Source organism: Alligator mississippiensis, chromosome 14 (genome assembly GCF_030867095.1).
Source record: "Alligator mississippiensis isolate rAllMis1 chromosome 14, rAllMis1, whole genome shotgun sequence".
Taxonomy (NCBI): domain Eukaryota; kingdom Metazoa; phylum Chordata; order Crocodylia; family Alligatoridae; genus Alligator; species Alligator mississippiensis.
In genome coordinates, this window is record NC_081837.1 from 13,380,286 (window position 1) to 13,406,194 (window position 25,909).

The 25,909-nt window shown below is 42.5% G+C and overlaps 1 protein-coding gene across 10 annotated transcripts in view; it reads right to left on the reverse strand.

The window, feature by feature from the left end:
* GTF2I (general transcription factor IIi) overlaps positions 1-25,909 on the reverse strand; it is a 101,987-nt gene that overhangs the window by 61,673 nt on the left and 14,405 nt on the right. For all 10 annotated transcript variants that reach the window (XM_014608043.3, XM_014608040.3, XM_014608037.3 and 7 more), the window contains exons 4-10: positions 22,569-22,707; positions 12,016-12,150; positions 11,202-11,385; positions 10,974-11,002; positions 9,571-9,619; positions 8,813-8,856; positions 7,500-7,577 (exon numbers count right to left, since the gene is read on the reverse strand). In XM_014608043.3, coding sequence (XP_014463529.1) covers positions 7,500-7,577; positions 8,813-8,856; positions 9,571-9,619; positions 10,974-11,002; positions 11,202-11,385; positions 12,016-12,150; positions 22,569-22,707 — 658 coding nt within the window. The remainder of the gene's footprint in view (positions 1-7,499; positions 7,578-8,812; positions 8,857-9,570; positions 9,620-10,973; positions 11,003-11,201; positions 11,386-12,015; positions 12,151-22,568; positions 22,708-25,909) is intronic.

Below are 25,909 nucleotides of genomic sequence, written 5' to 3' on the forward strand. Positions count from 1 at the left end.
TCCCTGCTGCAGCCCTAGAAGCGGCAGACAGGTTGCGCCACACCCCTCCCCTAGTCCCAGACTTACTCCCTCCCTCGGTCACGGCCACGGGAACGCATTATTATTTTCCCTGATTTAAACTGTTTTTTTTCCTTTTCTTCCTTTTACCCTGATTGCAACCCAGTTTTTATGTTGGAAAATAAACCCTGAAAAATTCCCAGATTTAAAAAAAAATAAAAATAAAAACTGAAAACGCAGAACACTAGGTATTAGTAACACTTTGAAAGCTCTAAATGTGACCACAACATCTTATTTTAAATGCTGCAGATCTTGAGCCCATCATCCAGTGATTTAAGGTTATGTTACATTCATATACATGAAAGTTTCAGTTAATGATGTTTGATTATAATTTTTTCCATCATGTCAGTAATCTGTTTCTACAGCAATTAATTCTGTTTTCATGGAAAAGATGCATGTGGTTGAATGTGGGAGGACGAGAGAAGAACTATAATAAAAGGGTAGGCTTTAAATATATTTAAATACAAATATTGCTTATACTTACTGATACAGGTAGTGTCTACGCCGGGGTCAATGATAATTGTCTTTGCTCTCACATAGGAAGAGATACTGAATAATTTTAAGCAAGAAGTTTTGTGGGATGTCATCATTCCCAGAGTTGCTTATGTGTATAACTTACAGTTAAATGTAAAAAAGTATCTGATGTCGACTTGACAGGAATCATCATTTAGGCCCTCTGAATAATGACTTAGCCTTTGAAATTGCTAGTATGCATTTACCTGCATTTTGCCAGTTAACATATTTGACAGCCATTTAATTTCTGCATTAGGTGCTTTGCAGCACTATGGTTTGTAATTTTCTTTCCTGTATGCATTCCAGCTTTCCATAGTGTTTTTAAAATGGTTTCTACAGAAAGAATTTCTAGACAGATTACAGTACTACAGTGGCTTAAGTTGAGGCTCTCTTGGTTTACAGTTTTTAATTAGACATGAGCAGACCTTTGCTCCTAGCATTTTGATAGCATCTTCTGGACAAATAGTATATAGTTCCATATTGTACATTTTCCCCTTATATTTTCATCATGAGCATAATCTTTACAGTCATTTATGGTACTGTTTTAGCTTTGGTCTGGCTATTTCTCAAACAGAATATATTCTTGTCCATTTCCAACTTGCTTCAGTTGGATGTGTCCCTACTTTAGCTGCTTTACTTCAGCAGTCCCTAAAATCCTCAAATCGATTATATTACTCAACTGTGGTCTGTTTTAAAGAAAATGTGTTCTGTGTAGTCCAAGCTGCTCACTCACATAACTAGTTTATAAGCTCAGTCAGGTCATTAGATGTATTTTGTTTGCAGCCTTTTCCATTTGCTTTCAGTTCTCTTCAATTTCAAGAAATCTAGTTGCTTGTTTTGTAGACTGTATCTGTTAGGCCAGGGGTTGTCAACTGGGGGTACATGTTCCCCTGGGGGGGGGCTTGGAAAGGTGCTAAGGGGTACTCAAGGGTGGGTGGGGACAGAGTGCCACCACACCACCCCACGCTGCTGCCTCCCAGGAGCAGGTCCGCGGGGGGGGCCCCAGCAGCTACCCTCTGCAGGCTGCGCAGGTGCCGCCCAGGTGCAAAGGGGAGGGGGAAAAGTTTGCACGCCCCCGCCGCCATCCACCACCCTGTGCCACTGCATGCAAGCACCCACCCGCTCCACATCTGGCCAGTGCCAGCAGGAGGGGTACACTCCTTGGAAAAAAAAACCAAAAACCACACAGCCCTGTGTTAAGCTGATGGGATAAGTGACTCGTTTCAGATCTGTACCTGGACTACTAAATGCAGAGTAAGGGATATAGAATCAATTCCATTCTTTCACATTACAAGTTATACTGCCCGAGTCTCAAATAGAGTTTTACTAGAGGCTCACTGACTCAACATATTATTTGAATAGATTATTCTAAATATATACCTTAGCCTATATTGTATTCAATTCAAAATTCATTTTAAGCTGGTTTATTTTTCATAGATTTCATAAACATTAGGGCTGGAAGTGACCTCGTAAGATCACTGGGTCCAGCCCCCTGCCCAAGGAGCAGGAAGTCAGCTAGGGTCAAAGGATCCCAGCAAGATAAGCATTCAAACATTTCTTTAAAATGTCCAGAGTAGATGCTTGCACCACCCCTGGGGGAGTCTGTTCCAGGCCTTGGGGGCTCGGACAGTAAAGAAGTTTTTCCTTATGTCCAGCCTAAAACAGTCTTGGAGGAGTTTGTGACCATTGGACCTTGTCATCCCCTGGGGTGCTCTGGCGAACAGATGTTCCCCCAGATCCTGGTGCACCCCCCAACATACTTATAGGCTGTCACCAAGTAACCCCTGAGCCTGTGCTTCTCCAGGCTGAAGAGTCCCATAGCGCACAGCCTCTCTTCATAAGGCCTGTTCTCTTGCCCTCTGATCATGCATGTGGCTCTCCTCTGGACTCTTCCAAGCTTCTCCACGTCCTTCCTAAACTGTGGAGCCCAGAATTGGATGCAGTACTCCAGCTGTGGCCTCACCAAGGCCGAGTAACAAGGGGCAGATGACATCCTGAGTCTTGCTCAAGATGCATCCGTAGATGCAAGCCAGAGCTCCATTTGCTTTGCCAGCTGCAGTATCACACTGACCACAAGATGAACATGAGCCACCAATCTTGACCCCCGAATCTCTTTCGGTCATGGTACCAGTATAGCACTCCCAAGCCTATAAGTATGATGCGGTTCACCCCCCCCATCCTGTTCCCCACCCCCAATCCTGATGGAAAAGGAAATGCACCTCGCATTGCTTCATATTTTTTTAAAAAGGAAAAATTTATTATAATTTCAATTTAAAAAAATTAAAAACTCCAATGTTTTTAATTTTTAAAATTTCAATTTTATCCATCCTGGTGCTCAAGTCTCACCCAGCATAAAAACCACAGGAAGATCAGTGGAGATCAGTTATTCACTTTTTTGCATTGATGTTTTTTCTAATGGTTCATTATATGCTCCCTGATACTTTCACTACACAACAGCCTTCTTAAGCATCTAGCCTGTCTGCCAAATGCACCAGGGATCCTTAAGCAACCATGTAAGGACTACTGTAACGCATATGCTTTATGAAACAAATAAACCCTGTTTCCTTATATATGTACCCTCACAGATGACATTCCCATGCAAACACACTTTCTTACAGATAATCATATATCAAACAGAAGGTTGGCATATCACTAGTAAAAACTTAGAACACAACAGCCAGAAAAATCTCGATGGCATGCCCAGTTCCTGTAATCACATGTCACTAGATCGTGCCTAAGACTTTAAATATCTCTGAAACTCGGGAAGACAGACCAGACAAACAGATCAGAGAGTTTTCAAAATATTACCAAAGGGCTTGTTTGTATTCCTACCAAAGTTCTAACCGTTTTCTCTCAATTTCAGATAAAAGCTGAGGTTTTCATGTAAGCTTTCAGCCAAATGAATGAAAGTCTGACAAGATTATAAAACAACAACTGGAAAAAATCCTTATGAATGTAAATATTTAAACAGCCTTAACTATAAGAGTCATTAAACACTCCCTAGGGTTGTTGGTTGTGGCCGTGTTGGTCTAAGGACAAAGACAGACGGACAAGGTTCTTTGAGTAGATGGGATATCTTTTATTAGACCAATGAAACGGTGGGAAATATTGTTCTTTGCAAGCTTTTAGGCACAAACACAGTTCTTCAGGCAATAGGGAGAGCCTGTTGGATTCTTCCTATTGCCTAAAGAGCGGTGTTTGTCCACAGACAAAGTGCAAGCATACAGATGTCCATGTCTGTTGTCCTGGGATAAATCCTACAAGTTTCCCAGGTAAGAGCTACTAACAGTTTATCCTGGGATAATGCAAAATTACATCCATGCAGTTTTTCTGGGATCGCATCATTGAATTGATGGCAAAAAAGTAGCACTCATTCCAGGGTGGATTTTATTTAAATCAAATAGACTCAAATTAGGATTTAAATCATGATTTAAAATCACTGGTCAGAAGCCTCAATTTAATCATTGTTTTCTATAAAAAGTACATTCTTGTTGTTTGGTCTCCTTTATTCATTTAACTTCTTGAAACTTTGCACTATTAGAGAGAGGTAAGAGCTTGACAAACTTGCAGAATGACAAGAGGGCTGATGGGTAGGTAATCAGGTCTGTTATTTCTCATCTTCATATATTGTTAATAAGGATGTTTATCTCTGGAGACAAATCCACAGTTTGAGAACTGAAACTAAACATCAGAGATTCTTAATGGGACCTTCTAGACCAGGGGTTCCCTGGGCCTGGCAAACCGCAGCACAGAAGTCACATCTGATCGTGGCCAGAATTTCCAGCCGGAAAACAGTTAAGGATACCCCCACCCCCTGGGTCCTGCTGTGGGCCCTGCAGAAGGAGCCGCAGCCTACCCGCCCGGCCCTGGGGGGGGCCACCGTTTGCTGGTCCGTGGACACTTCCGGGCCAGCAGCCGACTTGCCACAGCCCGGCACAGGGCCGTGGCCTGGGGATTGAGAGCCTGTATTCTAAACTGAGGACAGTCCCATTGGGTAGACTGGTTTTCTTTAATATTAACTTTACTAATCTATAGAGGAGCCTCTGGGAACCCCGTAAGATTGGGCCCCTAATATAGTCCCTGGGAGGTTGTGACTTATTTATGAATACTTTTCTAAAAAGGTTACATGAATATATTGTCTCAAGTAGTATATAATTAGAAGTTATAATCCCAATTCCATGATGATACCTTTGAGCTTTAACATTATCTTAAATTAACCTTTTTTATAGCTTTTTTTAAAAAGCATGTTAAAATTTTTTTTTTTAATTATTAAATAAAAAAAGCGATTTTTTTACGTCACTGATTTTTGTCCACCTGCCACTCATTAAACCCTGATTAGAAGGGCAATGTGTGTACATGCCAATCCAAGGATAGTTTTGTTCCAGAACAACCCAAAGGCACAACTTATCTAGGAACAAAAAGCATCGTCTGTTCCTAGCCTGAGTGGTGAACGGCACATTAGAAATTCTTCCCAGAGACGGATATAACCCAGTAGGACTACAACAGTATTCTCCCCCGCTTGAGAAAGCAGATTAAATCAGTTAGCCTCAAACGTAAACTCTATGTTCTTTCATTATTGTTGTTTGGGTAATCTGACAACTGAACAAAACAGCTGTTCAGCCCTCCAAAACGAGGACCATAACATTATTAAACCCAAGCACCTCCACTGGGAGGCCCATCCACAGCAAACTGAAGGTACACTTCCTTCCTCCTTGAACCTGTTATTGAAAACATCAATCTTCTGTCAGCTCACATAAGTGAGCAAGCTGGCAAAGTGGAAAAACCAGGAGACATGCATGCAAGTGTCCACCTGGGTCTGATGCCCTAATTAGGCCTCCCCATCCAAATGATCTTTTTGTTTTGTTTTTTAGCGCTGGCCAACATTTTCTGAACAATTTTTATTCATATTAGTCCATTATTGGAATTGAATTTTTTGCATAAACTTTTCAATAAACATTTCAAGTTTTGTGTATGCCATGGCTTCAGGGGTTATGGAATCAAAGGACTGGACACCAAGAGATGAAAATACAGAGCATTTGACCCCCAAATCCCTTACTACGTCATAATAATTTCAAACTCCTTCAGCAATGTTCACTCTCCAATCATATTTTGCAAAACCACAGCCAAGCCAGCAAAAACTACTAAGATGATTATAATCAATTAGTAATTAGGGTCATCTTTAAAAAGACAACTTGTATATTTCCCTTTTTTTAGTATCTCTTGGTATCTTTTGCTCTGCCCGTTTCTAGTTGGCTGAAACATTAAATGAATCTAGTCTGTAAAACAATCTGCATTTATATAATTTTCTTGATTGATATGTGAATTAAATGGAGAGCTTAGAAACTCTATCCCCTGTATTACAACTTTACAGATTTTTTTTTTTTTTTTTTTAGCATGAAGCTTAAGATCACTGGTCTAGTGAACTTTTGAACTTGCCTCTAAATAACAGCAATGTCTGAAGGCATGAACTATCTTGTCGATTACATCTGCAAATTAATCTAGGAATGATGATTTTCAAAAATTTCAGACACCTTTAAACATTTCCTCAAGAACTGTTCATTCTGAAAAAAATTACTTGTTTCATTTTTTTTTTTTTTGTTATCAGCTTCAATTGCTCAGGTTGGTGATTTTTTTTTTTTTTAAATCAACCAGAAAGGTGTCAAATGACATCAGGAAACAAGGCCAAAATCAGATTACTACAAAAAAGCCATTGTTAAAAAATGCTAGCTAATTTCTGAAGTAATATGAAGGTTGTTTTGTTTTTCAGTCAGCTCTAGACGGTTTATATTTTAAGGCAGACAAAGCCTCAAGCCAGGCAGAGTCTAGAGTACAGGTTTCCCTCAATTTATTCAGGGTGTGTATATGCAAATTCATTCTTAGGCGATGTGCATTTTTAGACCCATAATTCACCATAATGCAAGGTAAATTCACAGCTGGTGTCAGCTGCTAGAGCCCCTGAAGCAGGGGCTGGGGTGAGTGGGAACAAGCAGAGGGCCGAGCAACACGGTGCAGCTTGTCCACACTTATCCTAGCCCCTGCTGCAGTGGCCCTACGAGCAGCCAGCGCCAGCTGTGGAAGGAACTGTCAGTGGGTGTGGGGGGAGCGCCTCTTGCTGCTCTGCACCCCCTGGGAGGGCTGCAGGACTGTGCGTGCCCCCAGATCTGTGCGTGAGACAACAGCAAGCTGCCGCTGCAGGATGGGGCTGGCGGTAGCACTGGGCTGTTCCCAGCACTTAGCACAGCCCACCCCGAGTGCCGGAAACACCCAGTGCCGCTGCTGGCCCCGGCCTGCAACAACAGCCTGCTGTTGCCCCGTGCACAGATCCAGGGGCACACACCCCATGGGAAGAGAGCCCGGCGCAGCCCCCCAGCCTACAGCCTTCCCAGGGGGCACAGAGCAGCAAGAGGGGTCCCCCCAGCCCTGCACCCACTAACTGTCCCTCTGCTTTGCTCACTTGTGCAGCCTCCGGAGTGGCACCCCTCCCTCTTCCCCTTCACTAGTCCCAGCCTCACTCCCCCACTGCCATGGGAACCTATCTCTATCTGTTACATTATAAAGTGGGTTCACTTTATGCAAATTTGATTTATGCACCGTTCTCCGGGAACGCATGTACCGCATAAAATCGAGGGAAACCTGTACCCCTTTCATAGCCTTCTCTAAAATTTAAATGCGACAAAAGGGGATCTCTGGGGTTACAATTTTTAAACCTAAACAGAATGAATATATATTACAGAGCTCTGCCAAAATTATATAAATTATAGTATCTTTAATATTAAATTCAAATTAATTCTTCTATAAATGCCATTTCTATCCCTTCTCCCCCACCCCTCCAAAAGAGTCTGCAGTTCTTCCAGGTTACAAAGTTACCACAATGAGGCAACACATTGGAACCTTTTGGAACACAAATGGATGAAAGCTAATATTATTACCTGGAATATTATATTGATAGTAGTCCGGATCCTCCGATTCCTCTTTTACAGTCACTGTTGCCATTTCCAGTGAAATTCCTGCATAGGCAACACAAGCGTCTCACATGCAGACACATGACAAAGCGATTCCAAAACAAACACTCTGACTTGTCTCTACTGTGTACAAGAAGAAAGTAACTTAAAAAGGTCTGATGAGCAAGTGTATAAAAAGGGCATCCAAGGTTTCAGATACCCATTTTCTTTCACACCAAAACAGGCTCACTATTACACTATTTCTTTCTTCAAACTAGCTAGCCTTGCAAACTCAAGCTTTGATCAAATAGTCAAGCTGGCTTCCTTCCTCCTGATTTATAATAGCCACTAATAAAGGTTCTGCATCTCCACACCCCAGCATTTCTAAACTAGTTTTTGCTCAGCAATAGTTATACACATTAAGTTCAGAAAGAGCCTAGAGATTTCTGGAACTCAGCAATTTTGCTGAGGACAGCAACAACTTACAGGCCTTGAACTGATCTACATTTTACTAAACAATGCCCTCAAATGCTCAGGTTTTCCCGAATGTTTTTAAAGTATCTGCAAAACAGCATAAGAAAATCCAGCTGTTCTAGCAACATGAACAGCAAAGATCCAATTCTCCATGCTGTGTCGCTTTACAAAAAAAAAAAAACCACCCCACAAACAAATATCAGATCTTTGTACGTATTAAGTGAGCTGGAAGCATTTATCTGCATAGGATTTGTTCACTTACATTATCTGAGATGAAGACAATAAGGACTCAAACCCAAGTTATAAAGCATTAGGCAAAAACTAAGCATTTGACAGGGATTGAGCCCTAAGAAATCTAGCTCAAACCAGTGAAGCATTAAGGGTGCTGGATAAGCTAGAGTGCAAATTTACAATGTTATCAGCTGCTCCATGGTATTAACTCCGTAAGAGCTCCTGGTAAATGCAAGATCTCTTACCCCTCATGACTGAACAGTTTTACACACATTTTTCAATCCATAAAGAGCAGGTTGGCACAATTAGGTCCTACTAGAAGATGCAGTTAGCCGTGTTAATCTGAAGTCAAGCAGAAAGCAGGGTTGATTTGCACCTTATAGACTCCTCAATCACACTTTCACTTAAATCTAGCTGTATTGTTCTAATGCAAATCATAGTAAGTGTTGCAGAAGACAAGGTAGATTTCCACCTTATAGACTAACAGGGTCACTATTACACTACTTATTTCTTCAAGCCAGCTAGCCTTGCAAACTCTCTGAATACAGGCTGTTTGCACAGAATTTTTTACAAAGATACAAAGCAATGTTACACACCAGAATCCTCATTTGGTTCCGTTTTCACCTGGACAGAACTGCAACTAAACAAACAAATAAAAAAAAAAAAAATCAGTTAAAGAACAGGAACATACATAATGCTTACAAAAGCTTCCTCATATGTATTTATCCAACAATATTCATTTTATTGTACCACCTGCCAGCTGGGGAAAAAAATGTAAAGATGTCACTGTGCTCTAACCGGCCGTACCTATGTGGCTTTCAAAACACAAAGTCCCTACCCTCACCTCTTTGGAATATATTGGGTAACATGAGCTCACTGCTGCACTGATTTTTAGATGCATTTAGAAACTTAAAAACTATAATGCTGTACTGTAAAACATTAAAAAGACAGTAGAAAAAAACAAGTTTGTTGCACACACTTGTGACATTATCAGTCATTTGCAACCTACACATTCCAGCAATCATTGGTCTGAGGGGAATTTCAACTTCCAGTGAATATGTAAAGAGCTGTTACCCATTCAAGCAGCCAAGAAGGTTCAGGAAATTTGACTTCATGCCATTTTTCATCCCAGACAAATAACTTTTATTTGCAACTCAGGTGGAAAGAAAAAAATTACATGAAGAAAGGTATAAGCCATGTAAAAATACACAGCAGACTCCTGTACCACATATAGAGGTTCTCTATTTTGTCCTTTATTAATAAATCCTAAGACAAGAAAAAAGAGCCCAGAGCCATTACATATATACATATTTTATTGTCAAACAGAAAAATTAAGAGGGGGAGAAAGTTTTACCTTCCACCTGCAGGTGTAACTGTATGTGCAGAATCTGTCATATGAATTCCTGAAAATAAATAGCAATCTATAAGTGTTCTTCATACACTATTTACATTATATGTAAGCATAAATGTATTACAAATGAGAGATATACTGCTTTGCTAAATAGGAGTATGACTGCATTTCACATATACCTACAAAATGGTTTCCTGTATACAGAGCTGTAGAAAAGATTCCTCATTATTATAGTGTTTTACATATTAAAGCAACACACATACATTATTTCAAAAGTATCTGTCAATGAACATTTTATGTCATCTCTTACATAGCTGTAGCAGAAATTCTACCATCAAAGCTAAGTGAATTAAGTCTGAACTTTGCCAAAAATCAAGTGGACACTTTAAAAAACTTCCCTGCCTGCTTCTCCAATACAGAAGAATGCATAATTTTCAAAGAGCTATGAAAGTGGTTATAAAGTAATTTATACATTATATAACAAAAGACATCTAACATTATTACATATACTGAAACTCACCTTTTTTCTGAAAAAGATATTTCATTTACTCATTACTATCAGTACCATTTCTATTACAGTCAATTCACCTGAGGATAACAAGTATGCTAAGTTTCCTAACTCAGCACCAATGGATGGTTAAGTGACCCAAGATGCAACCCTTCTGAGGATCCTGTGCAGTAGCTCTTCAGAGGACAGAAGTAAATGTAGGGCTCTAAATAGGCTGACATGAAACCCATGTTCCTAGCAAGTCAGTTCTACTTTGAAGAATTCCCTTTCCTAACTCATGGTAAAATACCTGCATGGATTCTTGGAACTGCCCTACCCACAGGTTATCCCTGAAAATATACATCCCCAGATGATATTATTAGGAGCTGCAAAATGTAATGTGCTACATAGTCTAAGCAAAGAAATGGGGGCAAGAAATTCCCCGCTCCTAAAGCATACCCCGATACTGACTCCTTTTTTGGAGATCCAGATTTTTAAAAAGTATGTAGGCCTTGCTTTTATCAGTCCGACTAGTTTAGAAGCTTGACTCAAATTTCAAATGCAAGCTGGGATTTTAAGTCAGTTAAGTGCTGAAACACCTCAAAACTTTCTGAAAGTCTGAGCTTTAGCTTTTCTGTGGCTCGATTCTGCTTACACAAAATGGGGAAAGGACAAGCAACTCAGTAAAACTAGGTTCTGCAGGAGGATGAATGAACTCTCTATTCATTAAGTGTTCATTGCAGAAGGCAGAGTAAACAATAATGGTTTCATAACTGAATTAAGTCACACATCTCTGCAAAGCAGGGTAATTTACTTACAAATGCACATTTAAGTATTGCACAAAAGCATTAGATAGATAACTTGCATTTTAGCTACTGTTTGAATCCGTTTTTCTTGCTGCAAACAATTTCACACTTACCTAGGTGTTTCTTTGGCTCAAGGAAAGGCCTGCAGCAAAACAAAAAGAAATCCATAATCTGAAGGAAGTAATCACAATTTATTTTGTAGCATAAAAGTAAGGAGGCAGCATTTGTTTAAACAAAGCAGACTGTGTGCATTTAATAACAGAATTCACGGTAGCCCTGGAAAAATATCAACTGGCTCTTCCCATTTAAATGGATGGGGGGTAGAAGGGGGAGAACGTAACCTTTTGATGATAAATGAAATCCCCGATTTATTTTCCAAAATCCATTTCAGTGTTGAAACATCATAATTTGCTGGATGTTTAAACGCGAGTCCTTCTGGAAGGCCCTGCACTACAACTGCAGACTGGTCCCTTTGAATCTTGTCGTATGGCACAGGGACTACTGTTGACTTTCCTAAAGCTTTACCTGGAGAAGAAAATAAGTTGTTGGGAGATCTGAAATACATAAGAGTTAATACAACACAAGCTAGCCTTTATATTTTCCCCTTCTTTGTTCCAAGCCATAACCCAATGCCCCTGCCCTAGGTTTCTCCCGGTTGTATGCTCCCCACCATGTATCTGGTATTCCTATCTTCTTAATGATATACCATTCTTCTTAAAGAAAGTGGCAGCCTAAGTGTTTGTTTTAATCCATTTCTCATTTGACGAACAGTTCTTTCCACTTGGAAACATAATTCTAGGCCTCCTTAGCCAGGAAGAGAAAAGCCTTAATACATCTGCCTTAATGCATCTTCCTCTGGAAAGGAATATGAGAACACACTTCCCTGTAAGACTCCCAAGCCTTAATGTCCATGGTGAAAACAAAGAGAGAAAAAAGGCTATAACCCAGGCCCAGAAACTTAAGCACAATTTTCTTATTTGACAAAGAAAGATGTGAAATAAAAAAGACCAAATATTCTCTGAAGCCAACAACTAAAATTAAATTAAACTTGTGACCTCAACCATATGCTAGGCTGAATGCTAGGACTATCAGCCACTTTCTATCCTACTACAGAAATCCCAGGAAGAGTTATTTAAATTTTAATACAGTGGTTACCATAGCAAAAGCAAAAGAAATCCTCCACAGATTTTTTGAGAGCTTCCAATTCAACAGCATCCACTGTCAGCCGATTTAAAGGTGATGTTGTCTTTCTTTTCTGCAGTTCTGCAGCTTTTTCTTCTTCAGTAACACCTGTAAATTATTATAATCCGCATCAGAACAGAGAAAACAATACTAATTCCCTTAAACTTCCGGGACAGCTTTGGAGCCATTGCTGTCAAAGGAATAACTGCCTTACAGGCAAACATGCTGAACTACAGAAGTTACAGATAAACACCACTACTGTTGTATTCTATTTATGAAGGTCATTAATATCATCCCTATGCAAAATGATGATGAACTAGAAGAAACTCCCAAGAAAGTACTATGCATAAAAAAGTAGGAAACACTACAATAATCTTAAGAGAAACAGTTTAACAGAAAGGTATCAACAAAGATGGAGGCAGTCACAGAGTAAGTTAAAATGCCCATTTAAGGAGTCTGCCAACTCTCAAATTGTATTTATGATGTCTTATTCAGCAGCTACATTATACTCTGTTCTGTTTACGCTGTATATGCTTAACCGATTCTTTTTGATAGCAACAATATGATCTCCCAGTACAACTGTTTGTACATAGCAAAGTTCTTTCATCTTCGCAATAGACATTTTTAAGCAGATGTCTCCTTTGGCTGAATGAGAGTGCTGTCAAGCCGTTACTAGGTGCAGCTGATAATAAGATCTAAGCTCTTTTCCTCCTTCTATTCTAATGTAAGCTCTTTTCCTCCTTCTGTTCTCTGAACAAAAATCACACACATGCAGAGTGAGGAATACCATCTCTCCGTCATAAAAATGGTGGATGCGAACTGCACTTCAGACAGTCATCTTAACTTCCCATCATCTGCATCTTCCAGAGGCTTACTAATATATTCATAGACTCTGACATAAAAGAAAAGCCGGAAAAATGCATATACGTATGCGTATACTAAGAGGAGATATGTTGGAGCTGCCCTTGCCAAACATGAAATAGCAGTTGTGGTAGGTCTGAAAATTTAAAATACATACTGAAAACATTATCAGGTTACTACTAGAAGTATATACAAAGCCAGCTAACTCATCACGAGCAGAATATGGGGTGGTGGGGCGAGCTGAAGTAGCTGAAGCTATATAATAAGAAATGTAAATGATGTAATTTCACTAAATGAGACATATCTTTGCTTTCCTCCATGCATCATTTGCTTGCTGTGCTTTTACTTACACAGTTAAATGACTCCAAGTGATAAGACTCACTGAAAGTAAATGCAACTCAAACACTGAAATCCAAATTGTGCCTTGAAAAGTTTCCCCCCGACCGTGGGTTCTTTTCACACGGAACAGTTTCTCTCTGACACACTGCAAGTGCAATGGTAGGATTACAGCATACTGTTCCAATTATAAGTTATTTTTCCCCTTTAAAAGGACTATTAAAAAATCATAATCAACTTATAAAAAGAATTCACCAATAACTTGGTTCCCTGTTGCATCTCACCTTTTGCATTTGCAGTTTTGGGGCACAGAATAAAAAAAAAAAAAATACAAAAACACCTAAAAACCCAGAATTTTTTTTCTTCAGTGCCATTTTAATTTTAGAATATTTTTAAGCATTTTGCCCTTTGGGTCCACTCTTTGGTTATCCAAATTTTCCAAGGGATTTTGGAAGGGTAATAGCAGATCACGGACTTCAGCTGCAGTTACTGACTTGTATTCAAGGAAAAAGCTGTGCCTCCTAAAACTGAACCTGAAAATATGGTGCTGACTATGTGCAGGACTGACTTATAATCATAACAACATGGTACATTTGTGCAAGGGCAACAGTAACACACACCTACAGAACTGAAGTTCCATAGTGACTTAATGGACCCAGAGGGACAGACTTCCATCTTCAGCTCCCTCTGTGTAAAAATGAAGTTTATTTCCTACCTATGGGGACTTTTTACCATCTTGTGCCATCTACTCTTTTCCCAGAGCTTGACAAAGGGACTTTGATTCCAAAAGCTTGCAGAAAAGGACAATTTTCTTGCCATTTTTCAGCTGGTCTAATAAAAGGTATCATTTTGGAACCAAGAGTTCTAGTTTTTTGTATGTCTCAATGGATGTGCTTAGCACTTTTTAAAAAATTATGAACAAAACAAAAATGAAGATGATATTCCCTGGGCCCATTAAACTATGTAGGACAGCAAAATTCTTTTTGGCACAAACCTGTATTACATTTATTTGTAAAAAGGGGTTGTCACAATCAGCTGTCTCACAAGAAAAGCAAAGGAAAGGGTTAGCACCGATTAACCAGAAACTTGTGCTTAAGTTGATAGCAAGCACTGGACTACAGTTCCTTTTTATTAGAAGGCTTTACTGAGTATATAGGAAAGAAAGGTTGTTCAGTAAAGTTACTCCTGAACCAACAGATCCAAAATAGGGTATACACTGTTTTTAATGACTACCTCCAAAGGCAGCCTCACTTAAGAAAAATTGTAAAAAAAAAAAAAATTTAAAAACCCAAATCTCTCCCCCTTTTAGTAAGTTTGACTATGATTGATAAGAGTGTGCACATACACAGAGTGTGTACATCATGTTTCCATGTGTGTGCATGTATTTTCAAATCGACTCTCCTTTCATTTAGCCCATTTTCTTGCAGTAGAGTTGCGATTCAATGTCTATGAATTGAATTGGATTTTGGTCAAACTCATCTGGGCCACCGTTTTCTAGTATTTTGTAAACATTCTTCTCCGTGTTATACCTGTGAACCAAGTTGCTGCCATAAGATAAGACAGATCACTAATCTCAGACTGAGAAGTCTGATCTAGAGTCTACTGATGTCAATGGAAAGACTGCCCCTCCCCGTAACACACTAAATCACATCTGACCTGCAAAACATGCAGCTTAAAAGGCAACTTTAGAAGCCACTGCTTTAAAAACAATGCAGACAGCAACCTAGCAGAGATAAGAGAGTTCAGGGAGTTCCACTTGAGGAATTAGGTAATGTCTGGGAGATAGAGGAAATGTTTACAAAGTTCACACAACGCTGCTCTCAGAGATAAGTAAAAGCCTCAAATCCACCTACCATTGAACTGAGTGCAAGTTTTGCCACTGACTTGAGAGCAAACAATTAGATCTTCGATTGAGAGCAATTTAAACAGAAGTAGCTGTGGAAAATCTGAGGAAGGTGTGCATAAGTGGAAGAAAGGATAAAGGGAACCATCAGAGGATGTTTTACCCATGGGCTGGGCAATACTGAGTAAGCACATTTACTCCAGAGCTCTGAAATACAAGGTCCAGAGCTCTACCTGCTTAAAATAGAGGCTGTATAGCTGAAAAGGTCACCAAGGCGAGAGGCTTTATTCAAACTTGTATCTTTATATGAGAGAGTTGTTTAACAAAAAAAAGTATTTATCCTTACAAAAGTTGTCAGTGTTGATATCAATTTGTGGTGTAAGTGTTTGATCTCACAGAAAACATAGATTTAAGACAGCACAACTGCCCAATTTATTCAGAAATCGCTAAGCTTATGTCGAGTTCTTAAAAGGAGCAAAGGAACAAAACCATTTGGACAACAGGGAAGCCCAGCTACATCAACAAGTTATTCACTTGAATAGAGGAATGAGGTAGATTTTCACTACAAAAAAAGTGATCCACAATTTTTTAAAATAACAACATAGTAAAATTACACAGTATACATCTAGTCATTATTGAAAAATTAAACAATGAAAAGTTTCAAGAAAAAAATATTTTGCAAAGTTTTAGGCGATTTCACTGATTTTCGATTGAAGACGGATTCAACCCAACGTCTCTGTGGGACAGACACCTTAGACCTGTATAACATGTTTCTTCCTCAGTGGCTCATTGCTGATTGATGAACACTTTATTGCAATTAAATAACTAAGTGCGCACTGGGGTTTTATCTGCCATATATCAAATGAATAAGTAAATATTTTCTTAAAAAGGGACACAATACATCCGGAGTGGGCAAAACACGGCCCGCAGGCCAGATCTGGCCTGCGAGGCCATTCTATCCAGCCCATGGGGCCCCTAAAAAAATTTAGAAAATTAATATTCATCTGCCCTTGGTTCCTGTCAAGAGTGACAGGAAGCAAGGGCAGTAAGACCCAGGGGAAGTCTAGCAGGCTCCCATAACAGGAGGGCCTGCCCGGCCCCGCCCCCCCAGCTGGAAGCCCCAGCAGGGGCTTCTGGCCTGGGACCAGGTGGCTGCCCTGGCGCAGGAACCGCAGGTAAGCTGGGGGGACCCCGGGCAGGGAAGAAGCCTAGGGAAAAGCTTAGCACCAGGCAGGGAAAAGCTGAGCACTGGGCAGGAGGAAGCAGCCCCTTGTCCACCCCATGGATGGCGCCCCACGCTGCAGCCTCTTGCAGCCCGTGTGGGGCTGCCTGTGCCTGCTCCGGACAGCCCCACACGGGCTGTGAGTGGCTACAGCAGGGAGCACCAGCCATGGGGCAGGGGAAGGGCCACTTCCCGCCCTGTGCTCAGCTTTTCCCCAGGCTCCTTCCCTGCTCCTTCCCCGCACAGGGAAAAGCAGCCCCTCCCCACCCCATAGCTGGCGCTGCCTGCTGCATCTGCTTGCAGCCCACCCAGGGCTGTCCGAAGCAGGCACAGGGAGCCCCACACGGGCTGCAAGTGGCTGCAGCGTGGGGCGCCAGCCATTGGGCGGGGAAGGGACGCTTCCCCCCCACCACCCCACGCTCAGTACCACCTTGTAACCCAGCCCCGCAGCCAGTCTGGGCCCCACACGGCTCTGGGCTCACCTATTGGGGCTGTGCACGGCGGCGGCAGCAGCTGCAGCCCTCCCACTTGCTGCGCCGGGCAATGTTTGCCACCGCCACCTCTGTGCTGCCCAGTGCGCAAGCTCCAGGCGGGCAGCAGCAGCAAACACTGTCCAGCACGGCAAGCAGACCTCAGCTGCTGCTGCCGTGCGCAGCCCCAACGGGTGAGCCTGGAGTCGGCACAGGGCCCAGGCTGGCAGCAGGGCTGGGTTACAAGCTGGTGCTAAGCGTGGGGAAAAGCGGCCCCTCGCTCGCACCGTGGCCGGCACCCCACGCTGCAGCCACTTGCAGGCCGCATGGAGTTGCCTGTACCTGTTCCAGACAGCCCCGCAGGCTGAGAGTGCCCTCAGCAGGGAGCACTGGCCATAGGGCAGGCAAGGGGCCGCTCTTCCCCACACTCAGCACCAGCTTCTTCCCTGCCAGCGAGCAGGGGGTCAGGGCTGTGTGCTGCCCCCCACCCCGCCTGTACCATGGGGCTAGGGGGCACTGAGAGTGAATGGGCCAGGAGCCAGTGGGAGCACAGGGCCCGCACCCATGTCCCAGGGCCAGTGCCAGTGGTGCCTAGAGCAGGATGGCAGGAGCGCAGGGTCCCAGCCGGCAGGGGCTCTATGGAGCCGGGCCAGCTTCCCCCTCTCCCCGCTGATGCAGTCCAACCCAGCTCCACAGACCCCTGCCAGCCTGTGCCCCGCTTTGGGCCCACTGGTGCTGCCCCTGGGACATTGGTCCCAAGACATTGGGACATTGGTCCCAGGATGGTGACCAGGAGGCGGGGCACCTGTCAAGGGATGGGGCTACCCATGTGGCCCTCGACAGTCTGCTAAAACTGGGTAAGCGGCCCTCTTCCGGAAATAATTCTCCGCCCCTGCAAAACATGATCTGAGCCTTCAAGAGGACGAGAAGCGGCCTACATTCACAATCTGCACTGGACGTTTTTTAAAGATGTCCATAGAGTAAAGGAAGATACCAACAAACGAGTGTTTTTCTAGAATCTGTGCTCTCTTCTTTTAAAATCCACTTCACAATACGGTGAAAACATGCTTCCAAAGTTTTGCACAAGGTCACAGCTATCTCTGGATTTTTATTTTTAAAAGTGTCATTCTAAAAAGATAATCAGTATTCTTAGCTATATCAAATACTAGAACACATGACATTCAGGAAACAGAAAAAAGCTTTGGTTTTTAGAGCAATATTAACCATTACCCACACTGTACTTGATCTCTTTAATGAGCAGTAATCGTGTAGAAAAGACAAGTTAACGTTCTTAGAGCAATGCTAACTTTTCAACCCCACTCATTTTCTGACATGACTATGAATAAGTACAACATTAACATTTCAATATACAGTATATCCAATAACCTGAGATTTAAAAATGAAAAATGGTTAAGTCAGTGCATTCTAGCTTGCAGAAATGGATGCAGAAGAAGATTTTTAATTGTACATCAAGTTCATACACACTGGGCAAAAAAAGGGGCAGGGAGGAGAAGGGGGAGAGACTAATATTAATACAGAAAGCAGCACCACCTACATCTAATCTGAATTAAACATCAGTCTGGTTCCTGTCTTTTTGCCCCCCTTTTTCTTCCCAAGTTTATTGAATAATTTAGTCATTCAACAGTATACATTTTAATGACTCTTGAACTCTTCTCCCAACATATTCAACAACTGCAGTACCACAAAAGTCACAAAAACCCTAGTCTAACAAAGAATACCATACAGGCCTCAGAATTAAAAATAAATAAATAATTTCCTCACAGTACAGCTTCATCCATAAAGCCAGTATCTTTAAACACAGGGGCTAGTGCCAGGGAGCCAGCCCCCGAGCAACATAAAAAGAAATCAGCTACTTACAGATGGTATTTTTTTTTTACTATTTGTGCTAGCATGTAAATACAAACTAGCAAAGGATGTCCTTTAAAGTTTTAAAGCAAGCAAATCAACAAACAGAACTCTACCATTAAAAAGAACAATTTAACATGGAAAAATTGCTACAAATTGCATGCATCTGGTACTCCTGACTTAGGGTTTGAAACATTCTGCAACAGAATCTTGAAACATCCCATTGATTTCACGGTCCTTACTATTCCAGAAGCTGCAGCATTCAATGTACCTGACACGGGACGATATGTCGATGATGAAACAAACGCTGCAGAAAAAGATTGCTGTAATTCTTAACAACATAGTTCAGACAGGTAATACACGTTCTGGATCAGCTGAAGGCCCAACGCCAAATGACTCCCTTATTTAAATTTGTTTTTAATTCTTTGGTGCGTCACAGATGAAAGACTTTGTAGAAACACTGTGTTGAGGAGGGCACGGAGCAGAAAGAGATAATCACTTATCTTATGAAAAGGAAACCGCCCTTGGTTTGACTTCTGTAATACATAGGTTCTGATGCCTTTATTTTCTCAGTTCTGCACTTCTACAGAATGCAGGTACTAGTTCCATCCTAAAAATCCCTCAGCAGTATAAACACCATCAATACAGCCCACCAAGTAAAAGCCATTACTAACAGTAAATGGCAGCTCCTGAGCCCTGCAAATCATTAGAGACTGCTTAATCAAAAGAGATGCAAGAAGAGAAGTAGAAGAAAAACAGGGAGGAACAGAGGGGAAGTAGAAACAAAAGGATAAATATGACAAAGGAGACACACATATACACATGCCACACAACAGGGAGGAAAAGCAACTGCCTATAACCAGAAATGCTGATGAACTAACATGCCTCAACCTGTGCACCTTAAAGGGGAAAAGAAAGGACAATCCTTGTTCTACAAACACGTAAAAGAAAAACTCTATTCTCACTAGAAGCAATGTCGCTGTCCCAAAGTGAGCTACAAAGGATTATTTAAAAAAAAAAAAAAAAAAAAAAAAAAAAAAAAAATAGTGACTGAACCTTTTTTAGTTCCTTTACAGTGTATAAAAGAAGCTGCTCACAGCACTTACCTTGGGTTTTTATCTTAAAATTGTTCTCCAATTTTTCTGGAGGACAATTATTGTCACAAAACAGGTTTATTGCTAATTTTTGCATCTTAACTGCAGGGATAAGCGGCTACCAACCTGATTTTTAGTGTCATACCAGGAAAAGCATAGTAAATCATAACTGCCTAGGAAGGAGAAATACTCAACATGACTGAAAATAGTTAAAACTAAAACACAAATACAATTCAGTAGGAATAATTAAACCAAACTTTCCCAGACCCCTGGGAAATAAGACCAGGTAAGCCTTCGCTAGCATCCTCCTCCTCTTTGTATGCTTTCACAACACTTTTTCTTCTTGACTACTGTTTTGTTTTAGTTTGGAAGGAATGTCATAAAGTAGTGAAACATTAATACTCCTGACACAACTGCCTCTTCAATTCGGTTACCTATTAATGACAACTGAAGAAGGATTAGCAACAGCTAGCACCATAGTGACAAACAAAAACATGCTAACACCTGGCTTATGCCTGGTAACATATATATAAATCCCCAAATGCTTCAATGCTGGGTACCACATGTTGACAAACTAGTCAGCCAACATGCAGAGCAGAAAACCCCCAGGAAGTAACAGCACTATCGGTGCTAGACTTCAGGTAAACTAAAGGTCAGCACTGAAGAAAAACAGATGTCTTGGTAGCAAAAATACCCCACAGCAACAGAAAGCTAATTTGTCCCTCTACAGGTTGCAACACAGAGACTAAGGACAAATTCATAAAGTGAGCAGATCAGTCCTAAAGTCTGTCAATGGACCATTTTGCAGAAATCTGGAGACTGATCAAATTTAAAGCTGATCAAATTTAAGTCATAATGCCTTTGTAGAAGACTAAAAGCAGATCCTAGCTGAAGCTGTTCACTGGGTAAGAACCCAATGCAAGAACCCTTTACAAGAATGAAAACCTTTTAAATGTGGACAAAACAAAGGCATGATCTGTGAAGTGAACAACAAATACTGCAGAACCTGAAATACAGCAGCACATTGTGACCATGTGCAGTTCTGACACATACCAATGCAGGTAAGAGTAAAATGTAATCAGTACCTTAAACTAAACTGGCTTTATGTGAAAAGAATTACTTTGTAGTTAAGATTCTGTTGTATGACCCACCAAATAAATAAATAAATTAAAAACAAAAACAAACAAAAAAACAAAAACAAGCATAGCTTAATTTTCCAAAGATTTGCTACATTTCTGTTCCTGTATCTCTCCCTTCATCTGTTTAGGTTAAGGACCTTGTCTATATACACCTCCTAGTATCATGCAGCCAACTACACAAACAGTGACCTTTCATTACAAGAAATAGGTAGGAAATACAAGTCAGGTGGAGAACTGCTCTCTTTCTGTCCACCTAACTGCACTGTGTTCACTCAAACATAAAGCATTGCTCAAAAATATGCCCAGTTCACTGACTCAGACCAACAACAGCACCCCACACATCCCACCTTCAGAGAGGAAGGTACATGCTGCAGCAGCTCTGGGAGAAACTGTTGCAGTGAAGTCGCACAGAAATATCAGCCTGTATGTCCATCAAGAGCGTATCATACTTACAGTCTTTGCCTTTAAATAAGCCATTTGCATTTAAATAAGGGCTGGAATACCCCATGTACTATTTGATTTCTCAGTGAAATTGTAATACTGTATTTTGACATCACAATCACTTCCCAATGCAAGAGAAGAATTATAACTTTACTGCAGATCAAACAGAAGAAACAACTGAGAACCCCACCCTGTGTAGGAAACAGACTGAGGAAATAAATTTCTCGCTAAAATATTAGCAATACATAAAATAAATTTAAGTGTATTGTATTTATTTTACTTGATATTTAGCTGTATTCATACATTTTAGCAAAAAATCATCAGGCATGTCCAGCTGTTTCCACGATGGAATAAATATAATGCACCGGCTCACTGGAAACCACTCTTGATGGTCTTTGAAATGCATCCTCTAAGATGAGTCATAAATTGTTACATCTTTAGGCTAATCGGATAGGTCTTGTCTTCTCAGGAAAAGAGTACCGTTTTTAAGAGTACCTATATCAGTGTAGCTTTAAAACAGGATATTAAAAATAATAAAGACACCCCCAGTCACCCCACCATAAACAGATGCAATTATACCAATATAGCTTATTCCTGTGCAATTTAATTGTAGTGGTAAAAAACCCAAACAAACAAACCCTGTGTAGACAGAGATTTAGTACCAATGTCAAAAGCTCTGCATAAATCTTGAGAAAACACAGTCATCTAAACAGCTAAGTGTGGTGGGCAAAATGTGGCCCGCCAGGCCATTCTATCCGGCCTGTGGGGCCCCTAAAAAATTCAGAACGTTAATATATAATCTGCCCCTGGCTTTCTGTCATGCGGCCCTCGATGACTTGCTGAAACTCAGTAAGCGGCTCTCTGCCTGAAATAATTGCCCACCCTTGAGCTAAGGCCTGTCTTCTGTCATTGGAGGTTGTCCACTACTTATCTGAAGTCTGCCTAAATGGGTACTTTATAAAACTGATTTGGCAAGGATATGAAACACCACTTAGCTGCATCACAGGCTGTCTAACTTAAAACTATTAGCCAGTGCCATAGTTCTTGCTCAGAATAAAATACCACTCTGAATGTGATAGCAGCTGTTAAATATTAGTTTAGAAAAAGATGTCCTTAAACACTTATCTACGTACTATATTTCCATCAGTTGCAGTAAGACTAAGGCATTGTACCATCTTTGGGTGACAAATTCAGTGTGCTTAAATGCATAATTAAGTAGCGTGTAAAATACAAAATACGTTGTTGAAAACTTACAGTATTTAACAAAATCCTTCTGAAAATCTTTCCTTGTATTGACAAAGGCTCTTCCTCTCTCAGTTCCGACTACAAACACATCTGTTTCATACACGGCAATACAAGCAACTTCTGCTTTGGACTTGGCAAGTTCTTTACACTATAAAAAATGAAAACAAAAACAGAGCTGCTTTGTATCACAAAAATTAAAAGCACAACAAATGTAATTTTACATGGAATCACGTGTTAGACAGTTTTACTTTAGAATTGCCACTGCACAGCCCTCAGAGTGGTTGCAAATAAGTGTCATTTGTTAGCAGTAGATAATTTGTACTTTCATTGTGCCTTCCATCTGAAAAATCCACAGTGCTTCAGAAGCACTAATGAAATCAAAGCTTTGTCCACACTCAGAGGTTTGTACTGATTGAAGTGAATCCACTTGGAAACTAATATTGCTTGATCCCCCTTGTTAAGACATTGCTAAATCAGTTTAAAGGGTGCCTTATACTGATTTAGCTGATTAAGAGCATGATACGCCAATTTAATTAAATCAATTTCTAAACAGATTTAATCTAATTGGTATAACCTTAGGATTTAAGCAAGGCTTTTAGCCTCAAAAGATTCCTGAGAGGATAAACATGATTCACTGTATTTTACAGATGAAGCACCAATTTGTTGCTCCAGGTCACACAGGAAAACACCCTAACTCTGTGTCTCAGTCAGGGCGGTCCCTAGTGGGGAGGGAATTGGGGTGACCGCCCCAGGCCCCATACTTTGGGGGGCCCAATGGAGCAGTAGCTCCATGTCCACCGCTCGCTACCCGCCCGCCCTGCCACCATCAATGACTTCTTCAGGTCTGTAGCCCATGGGATCAGAGTTGGGGCAGGGCCCCCGCATAGGCTGACTTGCCCCAGGCCCTGCTCAGGTTGCCTCTGGTCCCAGTCCTGTGCCTTCATCAAAGAACCATCCTTCATCTAGCCCAGGGGTAAGCCAGATCCGGTCCGCAGGGCCCCTTCATAACCCCCAGCCCTCGCTGCCCCTCTGCAAGCCAGTGCCTCCATGTAGGAAGTGCAGCAATAGCTGTTAAGCAACCAACTCCCACCCCAGGCTGGCCTGACCCACTCCAACCCCAAGCAAGGGAGTGCTAGGACAAGAAGCTTCTGCCTGGCAGAGCTTGTGGCTGCCATCTTTAGGCTGTTCCCAGCCTCCCTGCCTGCAAGAGTGGGAATGCAGGTGTGGGCCCCACCGGGCTGGGGCCACAGACTCCTGATGTGGGAAAGGGGGCAGGATGCGGACAGCCATGCACAGAGAGCCAGACAGAGCTGGTCCCACACACTGCAGGAGTGCAGGAGCCATTAGTGCACTATAGGGCTGGGTCACACTGGCCCCGCACACTGCCACCATGTGCACCTGGGGACTCAGGTGGGAGTCCAGAAGCTGAGCGCTGCAGAGCTGGGTAGAGCTGGCCCTGCACACTGCTACCAGATGTGCCTGGGGACTCAGGTGGGAGCACTATGGGGCCAGACTGGGCTGGCACTGCATGCTACGGCCACTTGTGGCCAAGGACTTGGCTGGGAGCGCAGGAACTGAGTGGAACTGACCCTGCACCCTGCCACCACATGCAGCCGGGGACTTGGGCGGGAGCACTATTGGGTCGGGTGCGGCTGGCCCCGCCTGCTGCCACCACATGCAGATCTAGGGACTCCCACAGTCCAGGGACTCGGAGGACCCACCCCCACCATACCTCCAAATACACCTCTCACACTCCCACCCCCCCCACCATGTCTACACACACACACACCCATAACCACACCCCTCCACCCAAAATAATTGCTCACCCCGATCTAGCCACAGAATGGATAATATTTGCTGTTTTCAATCAGCATACATTTTTAGTACCTTTAAGCTCAGCAGGTTGATTTTGCTTCAACTGTTGGCTTAAGTCAAACTTTTCCTGGGCTTCAACTTTACCTATTAGGCAACTGCAGCCAAATGAGCATGACATACTGGCAGAGGACAATTAACACCAGTGTAGCTTAACCTGGCATTCAAAACCACAAAATCCCTTGCAACAATATATGAAATCCCATTGTGACAGGGCACCTTTGGTGCCTGCCACTTTAAGGGCCTGAGCAGGCTGTGAGGCAGCCTGCAGGTGTCTGCAGATCCAATCAGGCAGTCACATGACAGCCAGCAGGCCACCTGACTGGAGCTGGGCTGCACAACCTCAGCATAAGAGAAGGTCCTGAGGGGTGCAGCCACCAGTTGCTGCAGAATTGCTACTGAGGTAACATCACCAACTGAAGACCTGCTGCTCCCAGGTACACCTGCAGGTCTAAGGTAGGAATTATGGGGATGGAGGAGGTTCCTAGGGAGCCAGTGGGGTCCCAAGCCCAAGAGAGGTCTGGGGCCTAGGGTGAGCAAGACCCAGCCTAGGAAGGGGCTTAGAGCTTGTGGGCCTGCACAGGGGCTCAGGTGAGGCCAGTTGAGCGAAGGGCTGCCTTCTATAAGATCTCTGGGGCTCTAGACAAGCCCAGGAAGAGATGGTTGTTTACAGTGGGGTCCAGAGAAGGACCCCTGTGGAACAAGAGGGTCAGCTGTTGCTCCACTGAGGCCAGGTCATCCCAATCGTTCCAGGACGGAACCAGGGCCTGAGGGGCCGAAGGGCAAACACACCTAAAATGAGGGGCAAGCCAGGGCTGCAGAGAGCTATCTGGCCCCTGACTGGCCTGTTGGTGGGGCCACAGCCTAGAGAAGCTGAAGGTCCCATTGATGTGGGGGACATCATGGCCAAAGAGAAGATGACTCAGCTAGACAGCAGGTTGTGATGAAGGAGGTTAAAACACAGACTCTGGATGGGAGGCATCCGATGAGGGGTCTAGAGTCGGGGCCACACAAAAGGAAGCCAACAGATGGAGGTTGCAATAGAGGACCCAGGAGAGAGAGCAGCCAGGTATAACATATAGGAGCCCACTAAGAATAAGACCAGGGCAGATAGGCCTGCACTGGTCCTGGGGCATGACCTAAAACTATACCCTGGTAGGAAGGATGGTGTGGTGGGGCTGCTGGTGGCAAGGCAGCCCTCAGAAAATGCCACACCAGTGGCTCCTTAGTGAATGGTGAGTATGGGGCACTGTAAAGCCTCAGCCCCTGCTGCCTTGTGGGTAACCCACGGAGGGGAAAGGCTAAGGGAACACACCCTAGCAGAAAAGTACCAGGCCTGAGCAAGAACAAGGAGGCTAAGACAGCCTGAGGTGGAAGGCCTGATAAGAGTGAGGCCTAGTGAGAGGCCTGAGGGAGAGTGAGGTCCAGGCATGTCTACAGACACCTGAGCTCTGAGTGGGCCACACTCCAAGAGTGGA